Source organism: Podarcis pityusensis (assembly GCF_964106645.2).
Source record: "Podarcis pityusensis genome assembly, chromosome: W".
NCBI classification, from domain to species: Eukaryota; Metazoa; Chordata; class Lepidosauria; order Squamata; family Lacertidae; genus Podarcis; species Podarcis pityusensis.
The window spans coordinates 13836653-13856321 of record NC_138045.1 but is presented as its reverse complement, the minus strand read 5'-3'; the positions used below and the strand labels follow the sequence as shown (position 1 = coordinate 13856321).

Sequence of the window (19669 nt, the reverse complement as noted above, 5' to 3'; positions counted from 1 at the left end):
AGGTTGGATCTTCTTGCAATCCATGGGACTCTATTATTACAGTGGTACCTCGGGATGCGAACGGGACGGAACATAAGATGCGACAGTGCGTCTGCCGCGTTTCGCTGCTTCCGCACATGCGTGACGTCACTTTGAGCGCTCCGTTACTTCTCGACCCGCAAGTGCTCAACCTGAAGCGTATTTATCCCGAGGTATGACTGTATTATTTTTATTATTAGCTGACGGCCTGTTCAAACCTTGATTGGTCCCTGGGTGGGGTATAAATTAATAATAATAATAATTAATTTATACCCCACCCAGGACGGGATTTAGGTTTGATCAGGCCATCAGCTAATAATAATAATAATAATAATAATAATAATAATAATTTATACCCCCACCCAGGGCCCTATCAAGGTTTGAACAGGCCCTCAGCTAATAAATAATAATAATAATAATAATAATAATAATAATAATAATAATAATATATTCCCCACTCAGGGGCGGATTGAGGTTTGATGAGGCCCTAAGCTACTGAAGGTAATGGGTCCCTCGATATGTCCAGCTGTCCTTTGTCCACAACAAATTGTCACTTTTTTGTGTGTTGAATATATGCTATATATGGTAATTGATCTTATCAAATGTATCTAAAGCCATTTGCACATCACAAATAGGAGCAGACATAACACAAAACACTGTTGCTGCATGTAGGTTGTTTTTTTATTTTTTTTATCTTATATTTTGGAAAGGTACATCCAGTTTTTCCCCCCTTTAAATTTTTATGGAGCCCCCAAGAGAGCGGGGCCCTAAGCAAGAGCTTGTTGAGCTTCTACGACAATCCGGCACTGGTGTACTACTAACTTACTGTACGCTTGTGAAACATGGACCACTTATCAACGCCATCTCCATTTGGACCACTGCAACGTTTTGTGAATAATAATAATAATAATAATAATAATAATAATAATAATAATTTATTCCCCCGCCCATCTGGCTGAGTTTCCCCAGCCACTCTGGGTGGCTCCCAACAGAGTTTAAAAAACAATACAGCATTAAATATTAAAAACTTCCCTAAACAGGGCTGCCTTCAGATGCCTTTTAAAAATAGGATAGCTGCTTATTTCCTTGACATCTGACAGGAGGGTGTTCCACAGGGCGGGCGCCACCACCGAGAAGGCCCTCTGTCTGGTTCCTTTGTAACCTCACTTCTCGCAATAAGGGAACCGCCAGAAGGCCCTCGGCGCTGGATCTCAGTGTCCGGGTTGAACGATGGGGGTGGAGACGCTCCTGCGGATATACTGGACCAAGGACATTGAGGGCTTTCAAGGTCAGCACCGACACTTTGAATTGTGCCCGGAAATGTACTGGGAGCCAATGCAGATCTCTCAGGACTGGTGTTATGTGGTCCCGGCAGTCACTCCTAGTGCCCAGTCTAGCTCCCGCATTCTGGATTAATTGCAGTTTCTGGGTCATCTTCAAAGGTAGCCCCACGTAGAGCACGTTGCAATAGTCCAAGCGGGAGATAACTAGAATCTTTGTATTTTTGTCCATTTACTGTATTTATTTACCCCCGAATTGAACTATAAAATGAGAGAATGGTTTGGATTTGATATCCCGCTTTATCACTACCCGAAGGAGTCTAACAGCGGCTAACATTCTCCTTTCCCTTCCTCCCCCACAACAAACACTCTGTGAGGTGAGTTGGGGCTGAGAGACTTCAAAGAAGTGTGACTAGCCCAAGGTCACCCAGCAGCTGCATGTGGAGGAGAGGATATGCAAACACAGTTCACCAGATTACAAATCTACCGCTCTTAACCACTACACCCCTAAACATTTTTTAAGGGAAAAAAGCACTGATGATTATTATCATCATCAGTGCTGTTTTTCTGGGGGGACACAGGGGTACTTACGCATACCCCTAACATTTTGTAAATCTTTGTACTTTTGTTCACTTACTGTACTTCTTTCCCCCCATTTGACCTATAAAATGGTGATTTTCTTGAATCAAAATGAGAGTACCCCTTAACATTTTCTTAAAGAAGAAAAAAAGCCCTGGTAATAGTAATATCTTAAGGGAAGTTTTTAATGACTGACATTTTAATGTATTTTAAATCTTTGTTGGAAGCCGTCCAGAGTGGCTGGGGAAACCCAGCCAGATGGGTGGGGTATAAATAAATTATTGGCAGGGGGTTGGACTCGATGGCCCTTGTGGTCTCTTCCAACTCTATGATTCTATGATTCTATGATTATTATATTATTGTTGTTGAAACAAAATTTTAAAGAAATTCCTTCCAGTAGCACCTTAGAGACCAAGTAAGTTTGTTATTGGTACGAGCTCCCGTATGCATGCACACTTCTTCAGATGCCTATACCTTCAGATACCTATCTGAAGAAGTGTGCATGCACACGAAAGCTCATACCAATAACAAACTTAGCTGGTCTCTAAGGTGCTACTGGAAGGATTTTTTATTTTTTTTTTACTATGGCAGACCCCACATGGCTACCTACCTGTAACTAGTATTATTATTGTTGTTGTTATTGCTATGGTGATGAATTATTATGGGCTGGTTCCTTTGCCAAGCCGCCTCTCGTTTTGAAGAATGAATCAAATAACCGTCCTAATAAGCAAACTCAATGAAACCTATTGCCAAAAAAAGAGAGGAAACATTCCAAGTCAGTGATTTTCATTTTTATTTCTCCAACACATATCTGGAAACAAAAGCCGTTACAGTGAGTAAGCAGAAAGAAACACAATGGGAGGAAAGACCCATTCTTCTCTCACCATTTAAAAAACTACACACAGTGGTTAACCTTCCCAGGAAATCACCTTCTGGTGGAAAGCGAAAGCTCAGCTCGACTCCCCAATCTCCAGACCGAAAGCAAAAGCTCGACTCCCCAATCTCTGAACAGAAAGTGAAAGCTTGACTCCCTAGTTTACTCCCAAGTAGATGCATAGCCAGCTGCCGCTTCTCCGCCAGCAGCGAAATTCAGAATTCTTCACCGCGAAAAGAAAGCGCTGGGCTCGGGGGCGACTAAATGATTCTCGCCTATTTTATTATCTATATATAGATAATCAATATAATTCAGCCCATAATAAGCCCAAACAAAGAGAACTGGCGCTGCAAAGATTGAAGATTTAACCTCAGGGCTCGGGACCAATGCTTCTTCCAATATTATCTATATACAGATTGACATAATCCAGCCCATATTAAGCCAAAACGAAGAGAACTGCAAAGGTTTAAGCACAGCTCAGGGCTACATACCTGAGGGTCAAATTCGGAATATAAGGAAAGGGGCATTAGGCCGGCCACAGACAGGAATTATTGGCACGGATCCATATGCGGCACCACCAAAAGCAGAGAAAATGCGCCGCTCTGAATCTTTTCGGTGTCAGCCAGGGAAGCGATTTGGAAAATAACTTTGGATGCAACCCATCGGATGCACGTTTTGCCCTCCGATCAATCATTTTTGTGGGCTTAAAAGCTGGCCAGTAACGCTTCAGATGTGAAAAAGGAGGTTTGCATTTGACCGTGATCTTTCCAAAAAGCTCGTCGAAGTGGAGGCGGAAACCCATACTTACCTGGAAGAGCTGCATTTGACAAAGTCAAAACACCAGTGGCCCGGCACATAATTGTTCCATCAACCGCGAAGCGCACATCCGAATGCGCCAACCTGAGCAAAAACCAACGCTCTTTTATTTCATTTTCAGCATTGGCGGCAGTGCGCAGGCCTGCACCTCTGTACATAATTTGACACTGCCCTGGAAGGACGCGCAGTTTGGCACCGGGTTGCTATTTCCCCCCACTTTACGCCTTAAATTGCGTTTGCTTTTTTGGCGCAATCGACCTGGCATGAATTAAAGCTGAAAAAGCCAAAACTTTAGGTCTTTTGCTTTTTCGGCCCAGTTGACCCAGCATGAATTGAAGCTGAGAAAACCAAATCTTTACGTCTTATATCGCGTTTGCTTTTTTGACGCAGTCGACCCAGCATGAATTGAAGCCGAAAAAACCAAAACCAAGGGCAGCCCCGGAGAGAAGTCCAACGTTAAGAAAGCAGATGTCGGTTCGAGTGGTTTATAAAACCCGTAAAAGCTTCGCTGCTGCTGGCGCCAAATTTTCCCTCCCGCCGTCCTTGGAAGAAGGATGCGGACTTAAAATGCCGTAAAAAGAGAGCCACCAACGGAGCAAGAGGAATTCCTAAAAAGGTTCTCTCGAAAAGCTCCAGATTCGCGTAGGGAGAAGGGGGAAAAAAAAGAGATTCGTTCACGGGAAATCGGAATCGACTGCCAATCCCTTTGTGCCTTCCCATGGCAATAAGATCCGGAAAAGGTGGGGTTCGGGGGGGGGTGTCAGAAATTGCTGGCCTCCCCGTCATGCAAGAGTGAGCCTCCGGTCGCCACACAAATCACATCCTTGACTCCCGCTTCCCTCTGCTCCGGAAGGAGGTATGTATCCTGAAGGATTCATGTCTCTCGCACAGCTCCGGATCTCGAGGCCGATTCGCCGGGCTTGAGGATGTGGTCCGGTTTGTGGCCGGCGGAGAAGTGGTCCCACATCAGGAGGTAGAGCCGCTCCAGTTCCAGTGTGTACTGCTTGGTGTTGAAGAGGGGGCTGGATATCCTCTGCTTCCACACCTTGCCGCGGATGTTCTTCAGGCTACGGGAGAAAAGTATTTGTTTATTAATTATTAATTCATTTATTAATCAACATTTCATTTATTTTCCTGAAAGGAAATGAAAAAAAGGAGGGATCACAACCAAATTAAATGGTAATTTTGGGTCGACCTCCCTCCACTCCCCCTCTTGGTTCCACGTCCATAAAACGTTATATGTTGTAAAAAGTAGACCTTCCTCCAGTTGTCCATATTAAGAGGATACCAGCAAGGTTGAAGCTTTCTGTAAAACAAGGATTTTACGATTCCAAAAAGGAATCCCCCTCTTGGTTCCATTCAAATATACTTGTCCATAAAACCTTATATCCTTGTTATTGCAAAAAGGAAAGCTTCCCCAGGTTGTCTGTATTCAGAGGGCGCCAGCAAGGTGGAACCTTTCTGTAAAACAAGGATTTTAGGATTCCAAAACGGAATCCCCCTCTCGGTTCCATTCTGATATACTTGCTCACACATGTCCATAAAACTTTATATGTTTATCATTGCAATATAATTTCATAGTTATCGGTCTGTGTATTTCTAATATTAGAACCATATCAGTCATTTTTTATATAACTGTAAAAACGACTCTGAAAATTTATTATTCCGAAAAGGAAACCTTCCTCTGGTTGGCAATATTATTAGGATGCCAGCAAGGCTGAACCTTTCTGTAAAAAGGGATTTTATGATTTCAAAAAGGAATCCGCATCTTTGTTCCATTCTAATATACTTGTTCATGCGCGTCCATGCAATCTTATATACTTAACCAATTTTAAATCCTTCTTCATCTTATGGCAAAGTCACACAGCTGTTCAAGGCCCAAGAGCCCTGCTTTTCCTCAGTGCCAACCCTCAACCAAAGGCCTAGGCTGCCCTCTGGTGCCCACTTACCTGGGAGTAAACCCCATTCAACACAAAGGAACTTATCTGTCAGTAGATATGTGTATCGTATAGTTAACTGTATAGTGAATTCTCAATGAGTGCCTGTCTTTAGCACCTGCAGAGCAGCAGACATGCTCTTTGCAAAAAGCAGGGCTCTTGGGCCTTTAACAGCTGTACAACAGGCAAACATTCAACAGGTGAAGCATTTCTTAGCAGTGGCTTTTGAGCGCCCTGGAACTCGGGACCTTTCAGCTCCCGGATGCCGCAAACCCGGAAGTGACTGTTCCACTTTGCATGTGTTCTTTGGGAACCCGAACATTCGACGGGGCCTCCGATTGGCTGCAGGAGCTTCCTGTAGCCTTTCAGAAGCAGTGCTTGGGTTCCAAACATTTCGAAAGCAAAACAGACTTTCGGAACGGATTCCAAGGTACGACTATGAGGAGAGCTTCGCCGTGAATCTACTCTTTCTAATTTGTGTGATGCCACCCCCCCGGCCTCCATAGTGTTCCAAAACCGAGGATGCCAGCAAAGACGAACCTTTCTGTAAAACAGGTACCATTGTTCTTAAACTTAACCCGTTCTGGAAGTCTGTTCCAAAACCAAAGCGTTCCAAAACCAAGGTGCACTTTCCCAAGGAGAGTAATGCAAAACGGATTAATCCGTTCCAGACTTTTGAAAACAACCCCTCAAACAGCCATTGAACATGAATTTTACTCTCTAATGAGACCATCGATCCATAAAATGAAAGCAATTAACTAATGTACCGCAGTCGCACAATCAATCCATCAGTTGCTGAATTGGGCTCCCCACAGTCACAAAAACAAAAGAAAAAGACGCACAAAAATGCAAAAAAAAACAGCAAAAACAGACAGACCTCAGTGAAACACTCAAAACGGAAGCGTAACACTAGAAAAAAAAGTGTGGCACTCAAAATGGAATTGCGGGAGACTTCCGGGTTGGCACCTCTGGCAATGGCAGATTTCCTCCGATCGGGAGGAACCCGCTCCGCGAAAAACAGGGTCTGAACCGCCACGGCGAGGCGGAGACCCATCAAAAACCACAGGCGGGAGAAGCCTGTGGACGTGGGATTCGGCTGGCACCTTTGCGCCTCCCCTACTCGCGGGGAAACCCTGTTTTGGGGATCCGGAGCGACGTGGGGTGAGTGGCGCGGTGCTTTGAATCGAGTGCTTTTTTCACGGAGTGAAGCCGCATTGCTGTTGCCGGGTAGCGCTGACTTTTTCCTGTGGACAATTGGATTTTAAACAACTACTCGTGAGTAAATCGGATTATTGGATTTTTAAATACTTTAATTCGGCACTGAAGCGGGAGGTCACAAACAGGAAGTCTGCCTTCCGTTTTTGTAAATAGACTGAAGCAAAGACGTTACAAGTAAAGCCTTTGAAAGTTTTTGGCAAAGGATTAAATTTCCACCGGTTTAAAGTTACAAAACCCCCTTGGGAAGCAGGAGAAGAGGGGAAAATTTTGGATCTAGTGAGCCTGCAGGAGAGAGTGAAGAAATCAGATTACCACTGCTCTGAACCTGGGAACGGGCTGCCAGATGATGATTGAAGAGAGTGCTTTTGACAGAACGGATTTGACAGTTAGCTAAACAAGAGTAAGATACTGTTTCCTTTTTTTTAAAAAAATGATATTTATTAAAGTTTCCGACAAAAAAAGACACATCAGTAAAAAAGAATTTAAAAGCAAAAAGAAAAATACACAATACAAAAATACACAATACAAAATACAAAAAAGAAAAGAAAAGAAAAAACAGTTAAAAACAATACCATCTTTTCATCAACACTTTTAAATTTACTTATTTTCTGGACCTCCTCATACCTCCCTCTTTTGTATTCCAGTTCAATTTGTTTGTCCAGCAATTTCTTTCCCTCTTTTTTAATCCCAATCCTTAAACTTAATATGGTATAACATTAAATTCTTATCTATGTGCAGCTAGAAACCACTTAATTTCAATCCATCATCACTCTAACATTCTTTAATTTTGCAATGTTTCTGTAGATAATCTTTAAATTTCCTCCAATTTTCTTCCACCGACTCTTCTCCCTGGTCACGGATTCTACCAGTCATTTCCGCCAGTTCCATATAGTCCATCAGTTTCATCTGCCATTCCTCCAGTGTGGGTAGCTCTTGTGTCTTCCAATACTTTGCGATGAGTATTCTTGCTGCTGTTGTTGCGTACATAAAGAAAGTTCTATCCTTTTTTAACACCAATTGGCCAACTATGCCCAGGAGAAAGGCCTCTGGTTTCTTAGGGAAGGTATACTTAAATACCTTTTTTAATTCATTATATATCATTTCCCAGAAAGCCTTAATCTTTGGGCACGTCCACCAAAGGTGAAAAAATGTACCTTCAGTTTCTTTACATTTCCAACATTTATTATCGGGCAAATGATAGATTTTTGCAAGCTTGACTGGGTTTATGTACCACCTGTATATCATTTTCATAATATTCTCTCTTAAGGCATTACATGCCGTAAATTTCATACCTGTGGTCCATAACTGCTCCCAGTCAGCAAACATAATGTTGTGTCCAACGTCTTGTGCCCATTTAATCATAACAGATTTCACCGTTTCATCCTGAGTGTTCCATTTCAACAGCAAGTTATACATTCTTGACAAATTCTTAGTTTTGGGTTCTAACAGTTCAGTTTCTAATTTTGATTTTTCCACCTGGAAGCCAATTTTCTTGTCCAAATTAAATGCCTCCATTATCTGGAAATAATGAAGCCAGTCTCACACTTTATTTTTTAGTTTTTCAAAACTCTGCAGTTTCAATCTATCTCCATCTTGTTCCAAGATTTCCCAATATTTCGGCCATTTGGCCTCCATATTGAGCCTTTTCTGAGCCTTTGCTTCCATCGGTGACAGCCACCTTGGAGTTTTGTTTTCTAATAAATCCTTGTATCTTATCCAAACATTAAACAGTGCTTTCCTGACAATGTGATTTTTAAACGCTTTATGTGCTTTGACCTTATCATACCACAGATATGCATGCCATCCAAATACATTGTTGAAACCTTCTAGATCCAAAATATCAGTGTTTTCAAGAAGCAGCCATTCTTTCAGCCAGCAAAAAGCTGCTGATTCATAATAAAGTTTAAGGTCTGGCAGGGCAAATCCACCTCTTTCCTTTGCATCCGTTAGTATTTTAAATTTTATTCTAGGCTTCTTGCCCTGCCAGACAAATCTAGAAATATCTTTCTGCCACCTCTTGAAACAATCCATTTTGTCCACAATTTGCAAAGTTTGAAACAAAAACAACATTCTAGGCAATACATTCATTTTTATCGCAGCAATACGGCCCAGCAGTGAAAGCTTCAAATTTGACCAAATTTCTAAATCTTTTTTCACTTCCGCCCAACATTTTTCATAGTTATCTTTAAATAAATTCCCATTTTTTGCTGTCATGTTGATCCCCAGGTATTTAACTTTCTTAACCACTGTTAAACCTGTCACATTCTGAAACCTCTCTCTCTCCATTGGTGTTAGATTTTTCTCTAAAACCTTAGTTTTTATCTTGTTCAATTTAAATCCTGCAACTTGACCAAATTCTTGAATCAATTCTAAAACCCTTTTAGTACTAGATTCTGGCTCCTGTAACGTCAATACTAAATCATCTGCAAATGCTCTCAATTTGTACTGTTTAGCTCCGACCTTTAACCAACTGGTCCCTTCTAATCATGTTCAGCAAAACCTCCAGGACCGAAATAAAAAGAAGTGGGGAAACTGGGAAACCTTGTCGTGTCCCTTTTTCAATTTTAAGTTCTTCCGTCACCACATTATTTACAATTAATTTAGCTTTTTGTTCTGAATAAATTGCACTTATACCATTTTCAAAGCCTTGGCCTACCCCCATGCCCCGTAGATTCTTCTTCATAAAGTTCCAAGAAATGTTGTCAAAAGCTTTCTCCGCATCCACAAATATCAAAACTGCTTTAGTGTTTATGTTCACTTCTAGTTTTTCCAGAATATCAATTATATTCCTCAAATTGTCAGATAGGTGTCTTCCTGGGAGAAAGCCCGCTTGGTCTTTGTGAATCTCTTCCATCAACACTTTTTTAAATCTCTTGGCCAAAATGTCAGCAAAAATTTTGTAATCCACATTAAGTAATGATATAGGGCGGTAGTTCTTAAGCTGTGTCTTTTCAGTCTCTGTTTTCGGTACAAGTGTAATATATGCTTCTTTCCACGACTCTGGTGCTCTTTTCCCCTCCATTATTTCATTGCAGACCTCTTTCAAAGGTTGTATTAACCATTCTTTCAAAGATCTGTAATATCTAGAAGTCAATCCATCCGGTCCTGGAGATTTACCCAATTGCTTATTTTGAATGGCACCTTCTACCTCCTGTTCAGTTATTTTATAGTTCAACATTAGTTTGTTTTCTTGAGATATTTTTTGTAATCCATTTGTTTTCAGAAATTGATCTAGATCTATTTCTTTCAGTGGCCCTTGCGTATATAATTGTTTAAAGTACCTCTGGAAACAATTTCTAATCTCTGCTGGGTTCTGTATATTTCTTCCTTCCACTTCTAAGTTCGTGACTGTATTTAGTTTTTGTCTTTTTTTCATTTGCCATGCCAACAATTTACCACATTTGTTAGCCGACTCAAATGTCTTTTGTCTCATTTGTTTAATTTTCCATTCTATTTCCTGATTCATCATTTTCATATATTGTACTTGATGTAACTTTAATTCTCTCAAAATCTCTTGAGATTTTGGATTTGTTCTCAGTCTTTTTTCACTTTCCTTTATTTTGTCCAATATCTTGTCCTTCTTCTCATTTTGAATTCTCTTCTTTACTGCGTTCTGTTGTATTAGGAACCCTCTCATAACCGCTTTACTTGCGTCCCAGATTACTCTTTTCTCCACATTGGTGCTCAAATTTATCTCAAAATAATCTCTCAGGGTTTTTTGGGCCTTCTTAAGCACTTCTTCATCTCTAAATAAGGTGTCATTCATCTTCCATCTAAAGGAGCCAGTTGGTGTTAGTTTCATTTCCATCTTGACAGCATTATGGTCGGAGCAGGTTTTCGGGCAGATTTCCACCTTTCTTGTCTTTGGTGCCATTCCTCTAGTTATCCATATTTGGTCAATTCTTGTCCATGTCATTTTGGCTTCAGAAAAGAAGGTTCCCTCTTTAGCCATGGGGTTTCTTATTCTCCAGATATCAACTAAGTCCAAGTTGTCTGTCATGTCAAAAAAGGTTTTCGGTAGTCTACCATCCTTAGTGACTACCTGTCTTTGTGCCTTGTCCATATATGTAGATACCACTCCATTCATGTCTCCCATCAAAATCATGTTGTAATCCAAATAGTCCATCAAAGTCTCATGCAACTTCTTAAAAAAATCAGATTTCCCTTCATTTGGTGTGTAGATTCCTACTATCAAAAATTTTTCTCCTTGTGTTTGGATTTCAATTGCCACAAATCTTCCTTGGTCATCTTTAAAAATAAATTTCGGTGATAGTCTGTCCTTTGCATAATCACAACCCCTCTTTTTTTAACTTTGTCCGATGAAATAAACTCCTGACCAAGTCTTTTATTTATCAACAATTTCCTGTGTAATCTTGTTATATGTGTTTCTTGTAGACAGATCAAATCCAATTGTTCCTTTTTTATAAATGAAACACTGATTTCCTTTTCTGAAGGGAGTTCAAGCCATGGCAGTTCCAGGTTAGCAGTTGCAGGGCCATGATGTAATTATTTTAGTTCTCCTCCAACAGCACCTAGTGCCTGTTCCTGTTCCGTCGGTGGTATCACGTTTTTCAGGCGGTCTTTTAGTTCCAGAGATAGTCCTGGTATGTCTAAAGTTTCTCTTGCTATTGCTCTTAACTCTCCTGTGACTTTCTTTTGTAGGTCTTCTCCGTGGTCTCTCCAGAATTTGTCTTTGTCGTCTTCCGATCTTATTTTCCTCTTCTTTCCTTTGTAGCTAAAAGATAGGCCTTGAGGAAATTCCCACCTAAAGTTAATTCTATTACTTCTCAACAAGGTGACCAGGTCTTTGTAGTTAGATCTGAGATCCAGAAGGTGTTTCGGAATGTCCTTAAATATCTCCACTTTTGACTGATGTATTTCCAGTGTCTTCTGGAAATGCAAACCCAAGATCTTCTCCCTCTCTTCTTTTGTTCGGAGAGTAATCAAACAATCTCTCACCTTCTTTCCTCCTCCTTTTCCAAGTCTAAAAGCATTCACTATTTTGAAACGGTCTTTTACCAATTCTGGGTTCCAAAAATCTAAGAATTCCTGTGTAAGAAAATCAACTAAATTGTCTTTCTCCACTTCAGGTACTGCTCTGACCCTTAAGTTCACTTGTTTCTCCTTCAACTTAATCATAGACAGAGTTAACTTATGGTCTTCAAGTTGTTTATGTAACGGTGGTATCTTCTCTTGAACCTCTGCAACAGTAGCTGTAGCAATTTCTTTAGCCTCTTCGGCAATCTGACGTGTTGAGGCCGATTCCTCTAATAGTTTCTGAATAGTCTCTGTATTAATATTTACTTTCTGTCCCAAATTATTTAAACTTACTGTATTTTGATCAATCTTGTCTGATGCTGTGATGGGACGATGAGCTGCTTGTGTGTAAAATCCACGTCCCTCAGAGTTTGGTCAAGTTTGCAAACCTCTGTCTGTAACGGAGCCCCTTAAACATGGCTCCGTCAGTCACTGGCAGATTCCGACAGTGGTTGCTTTCGGAATCGCTTCCAACATAAAAGCTCCTTAACGGAAACACGTCTTCTGGACTCTCTGCGTGACAGTTTCCGGCGAGGAGTGGGTGTCCCTACAGGAGGTCCTGAAACCTCCCCACTGTTTTCGCTGGAAGTGTCTCTGAGCCATCCCTCCAGCTCACTTTCCCTCAGCTCAGCTCCTCTCCCCCTACTGGTTCCCTCTTCAGCTGCTGAGTCTCTCCCAACCTGTGTGAGCCCTTTCACCTCCCTTCCTTCCGATGGCAGTTCCCTGACATCCACCTCCCCTCCAGGGCCCCCTTCACCCCCTCCCGCCCCCTCCTCTACGGGCGGTGAGGAGGCAAAACCCCGGAATGAACTTCCTTCATCTTCCAATGTCTCGAACACTTCTCTCCACCTGTTGCGGTTCCTGGTCTCGAAGTACTCCTCCTCCTCAGAGTCCATCTCCCCTTCCCCTTCCGAGTCCGGGAATCCTTCCAACTCCTCCTCCTCATCGGTGGTCCCAAAGTATTCCCTCCGGAACCTCTCCACAGGCTGAGGTTTCCTTGGGAACCTTTGATGGAACGTTTCTATCAATACCTCGTCATTGATATCTTCTGCCATTACCCAAGTGTTTTCTGACTCCGGTTCTCCTTCCCACGCTACCAAATACTCCACCTGATCCCCCTTCCACCTGGCGTCGAGGATTTCTGCCACATGGCTGCTGCATTCCCTTTCTTCTATGACCGGTCCCCGAGTGGCCATCCCTTCTCGTCCCCCCTCATACGGTGACAGTAACGACCTGTGAAATACTGGGTGCAGTTTCATGTGGTTGGGTAACCGGAGCCTGAAAGCCACTGGGTTGACCTGTTGAATGACCTCAAAGGGACCCAATCTCCTGGGTCTTAATTTCTTACAACCTCCTTTGAACGGCAACCCTTGGGTTGACAGCCACACCCTATCTCCCACCCTTATGGTTTCACCTTCCCTTCGGTTCTTGTCTGCCTGCCTCTTGTATTCTTCCTTCGCCCTTTCTAAGTTGAGTTGGAGCTGACGATGGATTGCTTCCATTTCTTCTACAAAATGCTCGGCTGCCGGGACGCTCCATCTCTCCCCTTCTCCCCCTGGGAAAGCCCTGGGATGACACCCATAACTAGCCAAGAAGGGGCTCATCCCTGTGGACACATTCTCGGCATTGTTGTAGGCAAATTCCGCCAGCGCCAACTTTTCTACCCAGTCATTCTCTCTGTCATTGACATAACACCTCAGGTATTGCTGGAGGACACCGTTTGCTCTTTCCGCCTGCCCGTTGGTTTCAGGGTGCCGGGCAGTCGAAAAGTTGACCTCCACCTGCAGTAAGCTCATGAGCTTCCTCCAGAACCTGGAAGTAAATTGTTTTCCTCGGTCTGAGACCACCCTCAATGGCACCCCGTGCAACCTAAAAATGTGTTCTACAAATAACTTCGCTGTCTCTTCCGCCGTGACTGCATGCGAGCAGGCTACAAAGTGGCACATCTTTGTTAGCAGGTCTACCACCACCATGATGGCTGTTTTCCCCTTGGACTTCGGCAGATCAGTCATAAAATCTATCGACACTGCCTCCCAAGGTCGTTCTGGGGTTGGTAAGGGTTCTAATAGCCCCGCCGGCGCCCGCCTCTCCCCTTTGGCTCGCTGGCATTGCTCGCACCCTCTTACATACTCCCGTACATCTTCCCTCACCTTAGGCCACCAAAATTCCCTGGTGACCAACCACATGGTTTTGTGTTGTCCAAAATGCCCCGCCGTGGGGCTGTCGTGCAACTGCTTGAGTACCCTCCCCCTTAAGTCTCCTTCAGGGATATACAGTGCCCCTTTGTAATACAAAGCTCCATTTCTTTCCTCGAAACCCCCTGGTTCCTCTCCCTCACCCCTAAGACCTCTGAGCTTATTCTGGGCGTATTCATCATTCTCTGTTTCCTCTACCAGTTCTCTTTGCCCCACCAATGCCGCCCCACACACCCAGCGGTCCTCTGGGATGACATGTCTCTCTTCGGGTGCCCCCTCCCCTTCCAAATATTCAGGTTTGCGTGAGAGAGCGTCCGCCCTAACATTTTCTGGACCTGGCACATAACAAATTTCAAAGTGGAATTTGGAGAACTCCTGGGCCCATCTCACTTGCCGTTGGTTGAGCACTCGTGCCGTTCTCCAATACTCTAAGTTCTTGTGGTCCGTGCACACTTGCACCTTATGTTGTGCCCCAATTAATAAATGCCTCCATCTCCTGAACGCTTCATGAATGGCTAGTAGTTCTCGGTCATACACCGTGTAGTTCCTCTCAGATTTGTTCAGCTTTCGCGAAAAAAAGGCACACGGTCTCCACTCCGACTCCTCCTTGCCAGGCTGCAGAAGCACCGCCCCCACAGCCCGGTCTGATGCGTCCGTTTCCACTCGCATCGGTTTTTGTAAATCCACATGCAGGAGCTGTTCTTCCGAAGCGAACGCCCTTTTCAGCTCCTCAAAAGCTCGCTCCGCCTCCGCCGTCCAAACGAATTTCCTCTTACTGCTGAGACAGTCCGTAATGGGCGCCGTCAAGTGGGCAAAATTTCTGATGAACTTCCGATAGAAGTTTCCAAATCCAAGGAATCTTTGCACATCCTTCCTTGTTTTCGGTGTTTTCCATTCCAGTACCGCTTGGACCTTGCCAGGATCCATGGCCAATCCCTTGTCCGACAAGCGGTACCCCAGGAATTCCACCTCCTTGGCATGAAACTGACACTTCTCTAGCTTCACCCACAGCTGATTGGCTTGCAGTCTGCCCAACACTTCCCTGACGTCTTTTACATGCTGCTCCTCATTCTCTGAATATACTAACACGTCATCTAAGAAGGCCACACAATTCTTGTAAAGCAAAGGCCCCAGGACGTGGTTCATAAACGATTGAAAGCACGCGGAGCCTGCTTGTAAGCCGAAGGGCATAACTAAATATTCAAATGCCCCCAAAGGGGTGAACATGGTGGTTTTCCATTCATCCCCCTTCCTTATTCGTATCAGGTTGTACGCCCCCCTCAGGTCCAGTTTAGTAAAAATCTTTCCCTTCCTGACCCTTGTCAAAATGTCATCAATTCTGGGCATCGGGAAAGTCACTGGTTCTGACACTGCATTTAAGGCCCTGAAGTCCACTACAAGTCTAGGTTTGTCCGTGTTTTTTTTATCCACAAAAAACACTGGGCTGCCCCCCACCGCCCTGGACTCTCTGATGAACCCTCTCTTCAGGTTCTTGTCAATGAACTCCCTTAGCTCCTGCATCTCTATGTCTGACATGGCGTACAGCTTGCCTACAGGGAGCTGTGCCCCAGGGAGTAAATTGATTTGACAGTCAAAGGGTCTATGTGGGGGTAGTTTGTCTGCCTCCCTCTCGCTGAAGACGTTGCTCAGGTCGGCGTATTGTTGGGGAACCTTCCCCTTCTCCGTTACTTCCGTCCCTGCTAGAGTGGCTCTGGCCCCTCCTTGAGCCTCCCGCTCTTTGCAGTGTTCTAGACAATGTGCTGACCCAAAGGAGACCACTCTCTGATGCCAGCCCACTAGCGGATCATGTAACGCTAGCCAGCTCATCCCCAAAATAATGGGAGCTCCTCCCAAGGTAGCCACATTAAACGCTATTAGCTCAGTGTGTCTTGCTACCCTCATTATCATTGGGACGGTCTGCTGGCTGACTTCTCCTCCCAGCAGCTCCCTTCCATCGATCGTGGTCACCTGCAAAGGGTTACTTAAAGGGATAGTCTGTATCTGGTGCTCAGCAGCAAACTCCTTACTCATGAAATTGCAGGAGCTGCCTGAGTCCAATAGCGCCTTTATCTTTAGTGGGTGTCCGTTAGGCAGCTCTAGTAACACCTCTATCACTAGGGCGGGTTTAGGAGGTTCCGGCGTGGGCACTTTCACTGCTCTTTGGCCTGGCTGCTGTGCCCTGACGGTGGCAGCCAGGCGTTGGCTTTTACTTGCTCCGGTACCTTTTCCTCCCTCTCCCCAACAGCTCCCGCCATTCCTTGCCATTCCTTTCTTTGGGGGCAGACTCTGGCAAAATGACCTGGCTGTTGGCAGAGATAACATTTCTTGGTGCCCTTCCCCTCCTTCTTCCGCTCTTCACTGGGCTTTGAAACTGCGTGCGCGCGCGCTGTTCCAATTTCCATCGGCTCTCCCGGCGGGAACGGTGGCTCTGGAATCTCTGGAATGCGAAGCTCCCTCCAACGTTCCCCCTTCCCTTCCTGCCTCTCCAAGGCTCTCGCCTCTTGGCGCGCTCCTATGGTCAGCGCTGATTTGGTCAGCTGGTCCATAGACTCCGCCCTGGGCGCCCGGGAAAGTTCGTCTTTCACAGCCGAAGAAAGCCCTTCTTCAAAGAGCATTTGAATGGGTTCCGCCGATAGATCCCACCCCAATTTATGGATCAACATGGTAAACTCAGTCCAGTACTCACGAACAGATCGGCTCCCCTGTTTGCACGCCATTAACTGTCTGCGTACCACTCCTTGCTCAATATCGCTGGAAAACATCAGATCCATGGCACGAAAAAACTTCCTCGTGTCCTTCAGGATGTCATTATTCGTTGCCATCAGGGGCCTCACCCAGTCTTTCGCCCCCTTTTCGAGATGCCCAATCACAAAAGCCACCCGCGATTCCTCGTCGGGAAAGTCATCAAACTGCAGATTAAGGGCATATTGCATCTCTGTCCTAAAGGCATGATAGTCCTTGGGCTCCCCCCCAAACTTCTGTACCAATCCTGGCAACTTTCTGGCGAGCGGGGTGGTTTTCCCCTTCTCTGCATCTTGAGCCCTCCTCTCCTCGAGCCTCGCCGTCTGCAGCGCTAGCTGGACCTCCAACGCCCGGTACCTTTCTTCCAGGCTTGGACCCGCTCCAGCTCCTGCTTCTCCGGTTCCGGCTGGGTTGCTCATGATGCCTTCTCCTGCACAAGCTGCTCACGGAGACTGTCGGAATGCTGTGATGGGACGATGAGCTGCTTGTGTGTAAAATCCAAGTCCCTCAGAGTTTGGTCAAGTTTGCAAACCTCTGTCTGTAACGGAGCCCCTTAAACATGGCTCCGTCAGTCGCTGGCAGATTCCGACAGTGGTTGCTTTCGGAATCGCTTCCAACATAAAAGCTCCTTAACGGAAACACGTCTTCTGGACTCTCTGCGTGACAGTTTCCGGCGAGGAGTGGGTGTCCCTACAGGAGGTCCTGAAACCTCCCCACTGTTTTCGCTGGAAGTGTCTCTGAGCCATCCCTCCAGCTCACTTTCCCTCAGCTCACCTCCTCTCCCCCTACTGGTTCCCTCTTCAGCTGCTGAGTCTCTCCCAACCTGTGTGAGCCCTTTCACCTCCCTTCCTTCCGATGGCAGTTCCCTGACAGATGCCTCTGCTACTTGTTTGCTTATTCTATCCAAAGATTCATTAATTTTAGCCAAAACGTGAGCAAAGGCGTCGTCACTTGCCATACCTTTAGTTTTAGGTTGTGCTGATGGGGCTGCTATTGGAACCCCAGAGGGACCAGAGGTCGAGGCTCTCCTTTGCAGTTCACCGTCTGTTCGCAATACTCTGCCCAACCTTGTTGCTTGTAACGACTCTAGTTTCTCTTTCCCATCTGCCATACCCCTCTAGATAAAACTCAAGGTCAGTCACACGGTTAAATTCAAAATTGTTTTGAAGTGGAAAGTTCCAAGAAGACAGTGTGAGAAATTCCTCAGGCCAGCTGCAATTGTAACTAGTTGTAACAAGTTCCAAATTCCACTAGGGGGACACTGTAACACTCATAGAGTTCTTAAATACTTTACTTCTTCCTTGAGTCCCCCCAATTCACCAGAAAGATAACAGTCTATCTTAAACAGTTACTTTGAGACCAGGAGATACCTGTCAGCAATATTGTATCCAAATTGTATTTCAAGTGCAGGACTAGCTGTCAAAATATGTTCAAAGACAATACCTTTTCTCCAACTTTTTACTGTCACTGAGAACCCGTTCCAGGGGGATTGAGCGGTGGTTTTTATCTCCTCTTTCTCACTTCTTCTTAAAGAAATAACATTCAAAGCTTCCCCCCCTCTTCCCTCAAGTTGAGGGGGAAAAGTCCTGGTTAGATGATCGGATTGTAGTCCTTTTATGCGTCTTTTAAAGCTTCCGCTTTCAAGTTCAATGCTTTGTTTTATCTACACAAGCGGGAGGCAGACTTCCTTTTTATACCTCTCCGCTTCGGCCAAATTCTTTTCAAATTTTGTACGGTTCCTTAATTACATAGAAATCCTACTCACGGATCGTTGTTTTCAAAGCCAAATTTTCAGGGAAGAAAGGCAGCGCTCTCCGGCAACAGCTACGCGGCTTCACTCCACAGAAGAAGCAGACGACTCACAGCACAGCGCTACTTCCCCCGTTCCGTTCCGGAGCCCGTTGCCGGGTTCCTTCACGGATTGGGGGGGCGCAAAACGTGCCCGCCGAGTCCCAAGTTCACAGGCTTCACCCGCCTGTGATTTCAGGGGTCCCCGCTACGCCGAAGCGGAATTTGACCCTATTTCCATGGAGCGGGTTCCCTCCAAATTAGAGGGAATCCGCCATTAACCGATGGCGCCACCTCCGGAAGTTCGAGTAAGATACTGTTTCCATTGTCCCTTTCTGCGTTTAAAAAAGAGGAAAAGTAACTGAAATTTTATCTTTAATGTTTGAAATTGTGCTTAAAAGAACTGATACAAGTGGAGACTGTTTCCCTCTAGAGGGAGCTTTTGAAACTGTTACAGGACTGTAACTGGGGAATTTCCAGCTGCAGAAAAGGAGTTTGGGAACCAGAGAGCGACCTTGGGCTATTTAAAAATGTTGATAGGAGAGGCCATTGTGACTGTTTTATGTAAGATAAGCTGTTCGCCGGGACAGCTTCACAAGAAGATGGATGATATGACTTTTAAAGTTGATAATTTGGAACAGAAAGTGACCAACTTGAGTCAAAAAGCGAACACTAACACAGAAATAATTCAGGACTTGGTACAGGAACCCATTTTGGCAGGACAAATGGTGGAGGAGGAGGAGGAGAAGGAGATGGAGAATGCAGCTGTTGTTCAACATAAAATAATACAAGTGAGATCTGTGGATTTACAGAAGCAAATTGGAGATTATAAGTTGAGGCCTTCTATGATTGAATTCAGGAAAAGTCAGACTCCGAGGAATGGATCCCGGTTTGGATTAAAGAAGGAAAGTTGGAAAGAGCCCTTTATGCAGGGACTAACTGACTTTTGGGACATGGACTCGGGCCTGGAGGAGATTGAAGTTTTGGGGGGCTTTGGAATTGGAGGAACTTTGAAATATACCCGGAAATACTTTATGGACTGTAGTTTTAACTATGGAAACTCAGCTGATTTGTCCAGAAGGAAGAAAAGGATTGACAGGTTGGAATTTCCCCGAGATTGGCTCTTTAGCATTAAAGAAAATGAAGAAGACCTGCAGAAGGGACTTGGAAAAGAATTAAGCGCCT

General features: G+C 44.6%; 1 protein-coding gene across 2 annotated transcripts in view; it reads right to left on the bottom strand.

Moving 5' to 3' along the window:
- Positions 1–2653: 2653 nt before the first annotated feature.
- LOC308467730 (UDP-N-acetylglucosamine--peptide N-acetylglucosaminyltransferase 110 kDa subunit-like) overlaps positions 2654–19669 on the bottom strand; it is a 153280-nt gene continuing 136264 nt past the window's right edge. For both annotated transcript variants that reach the window (XM_080989418.1, XM_080989417.1), the window contains exon 22: positions 2654–4634. In XM_080989418.1, the coding sequence (XP_080845544.1) occupies positions 4442–4634 (193 nt within the window). In that variant the 3' untranslated portion in view covers positions 2654–4441. The remainder of the gene's footprint in view (positions 4635–19669) is intronic.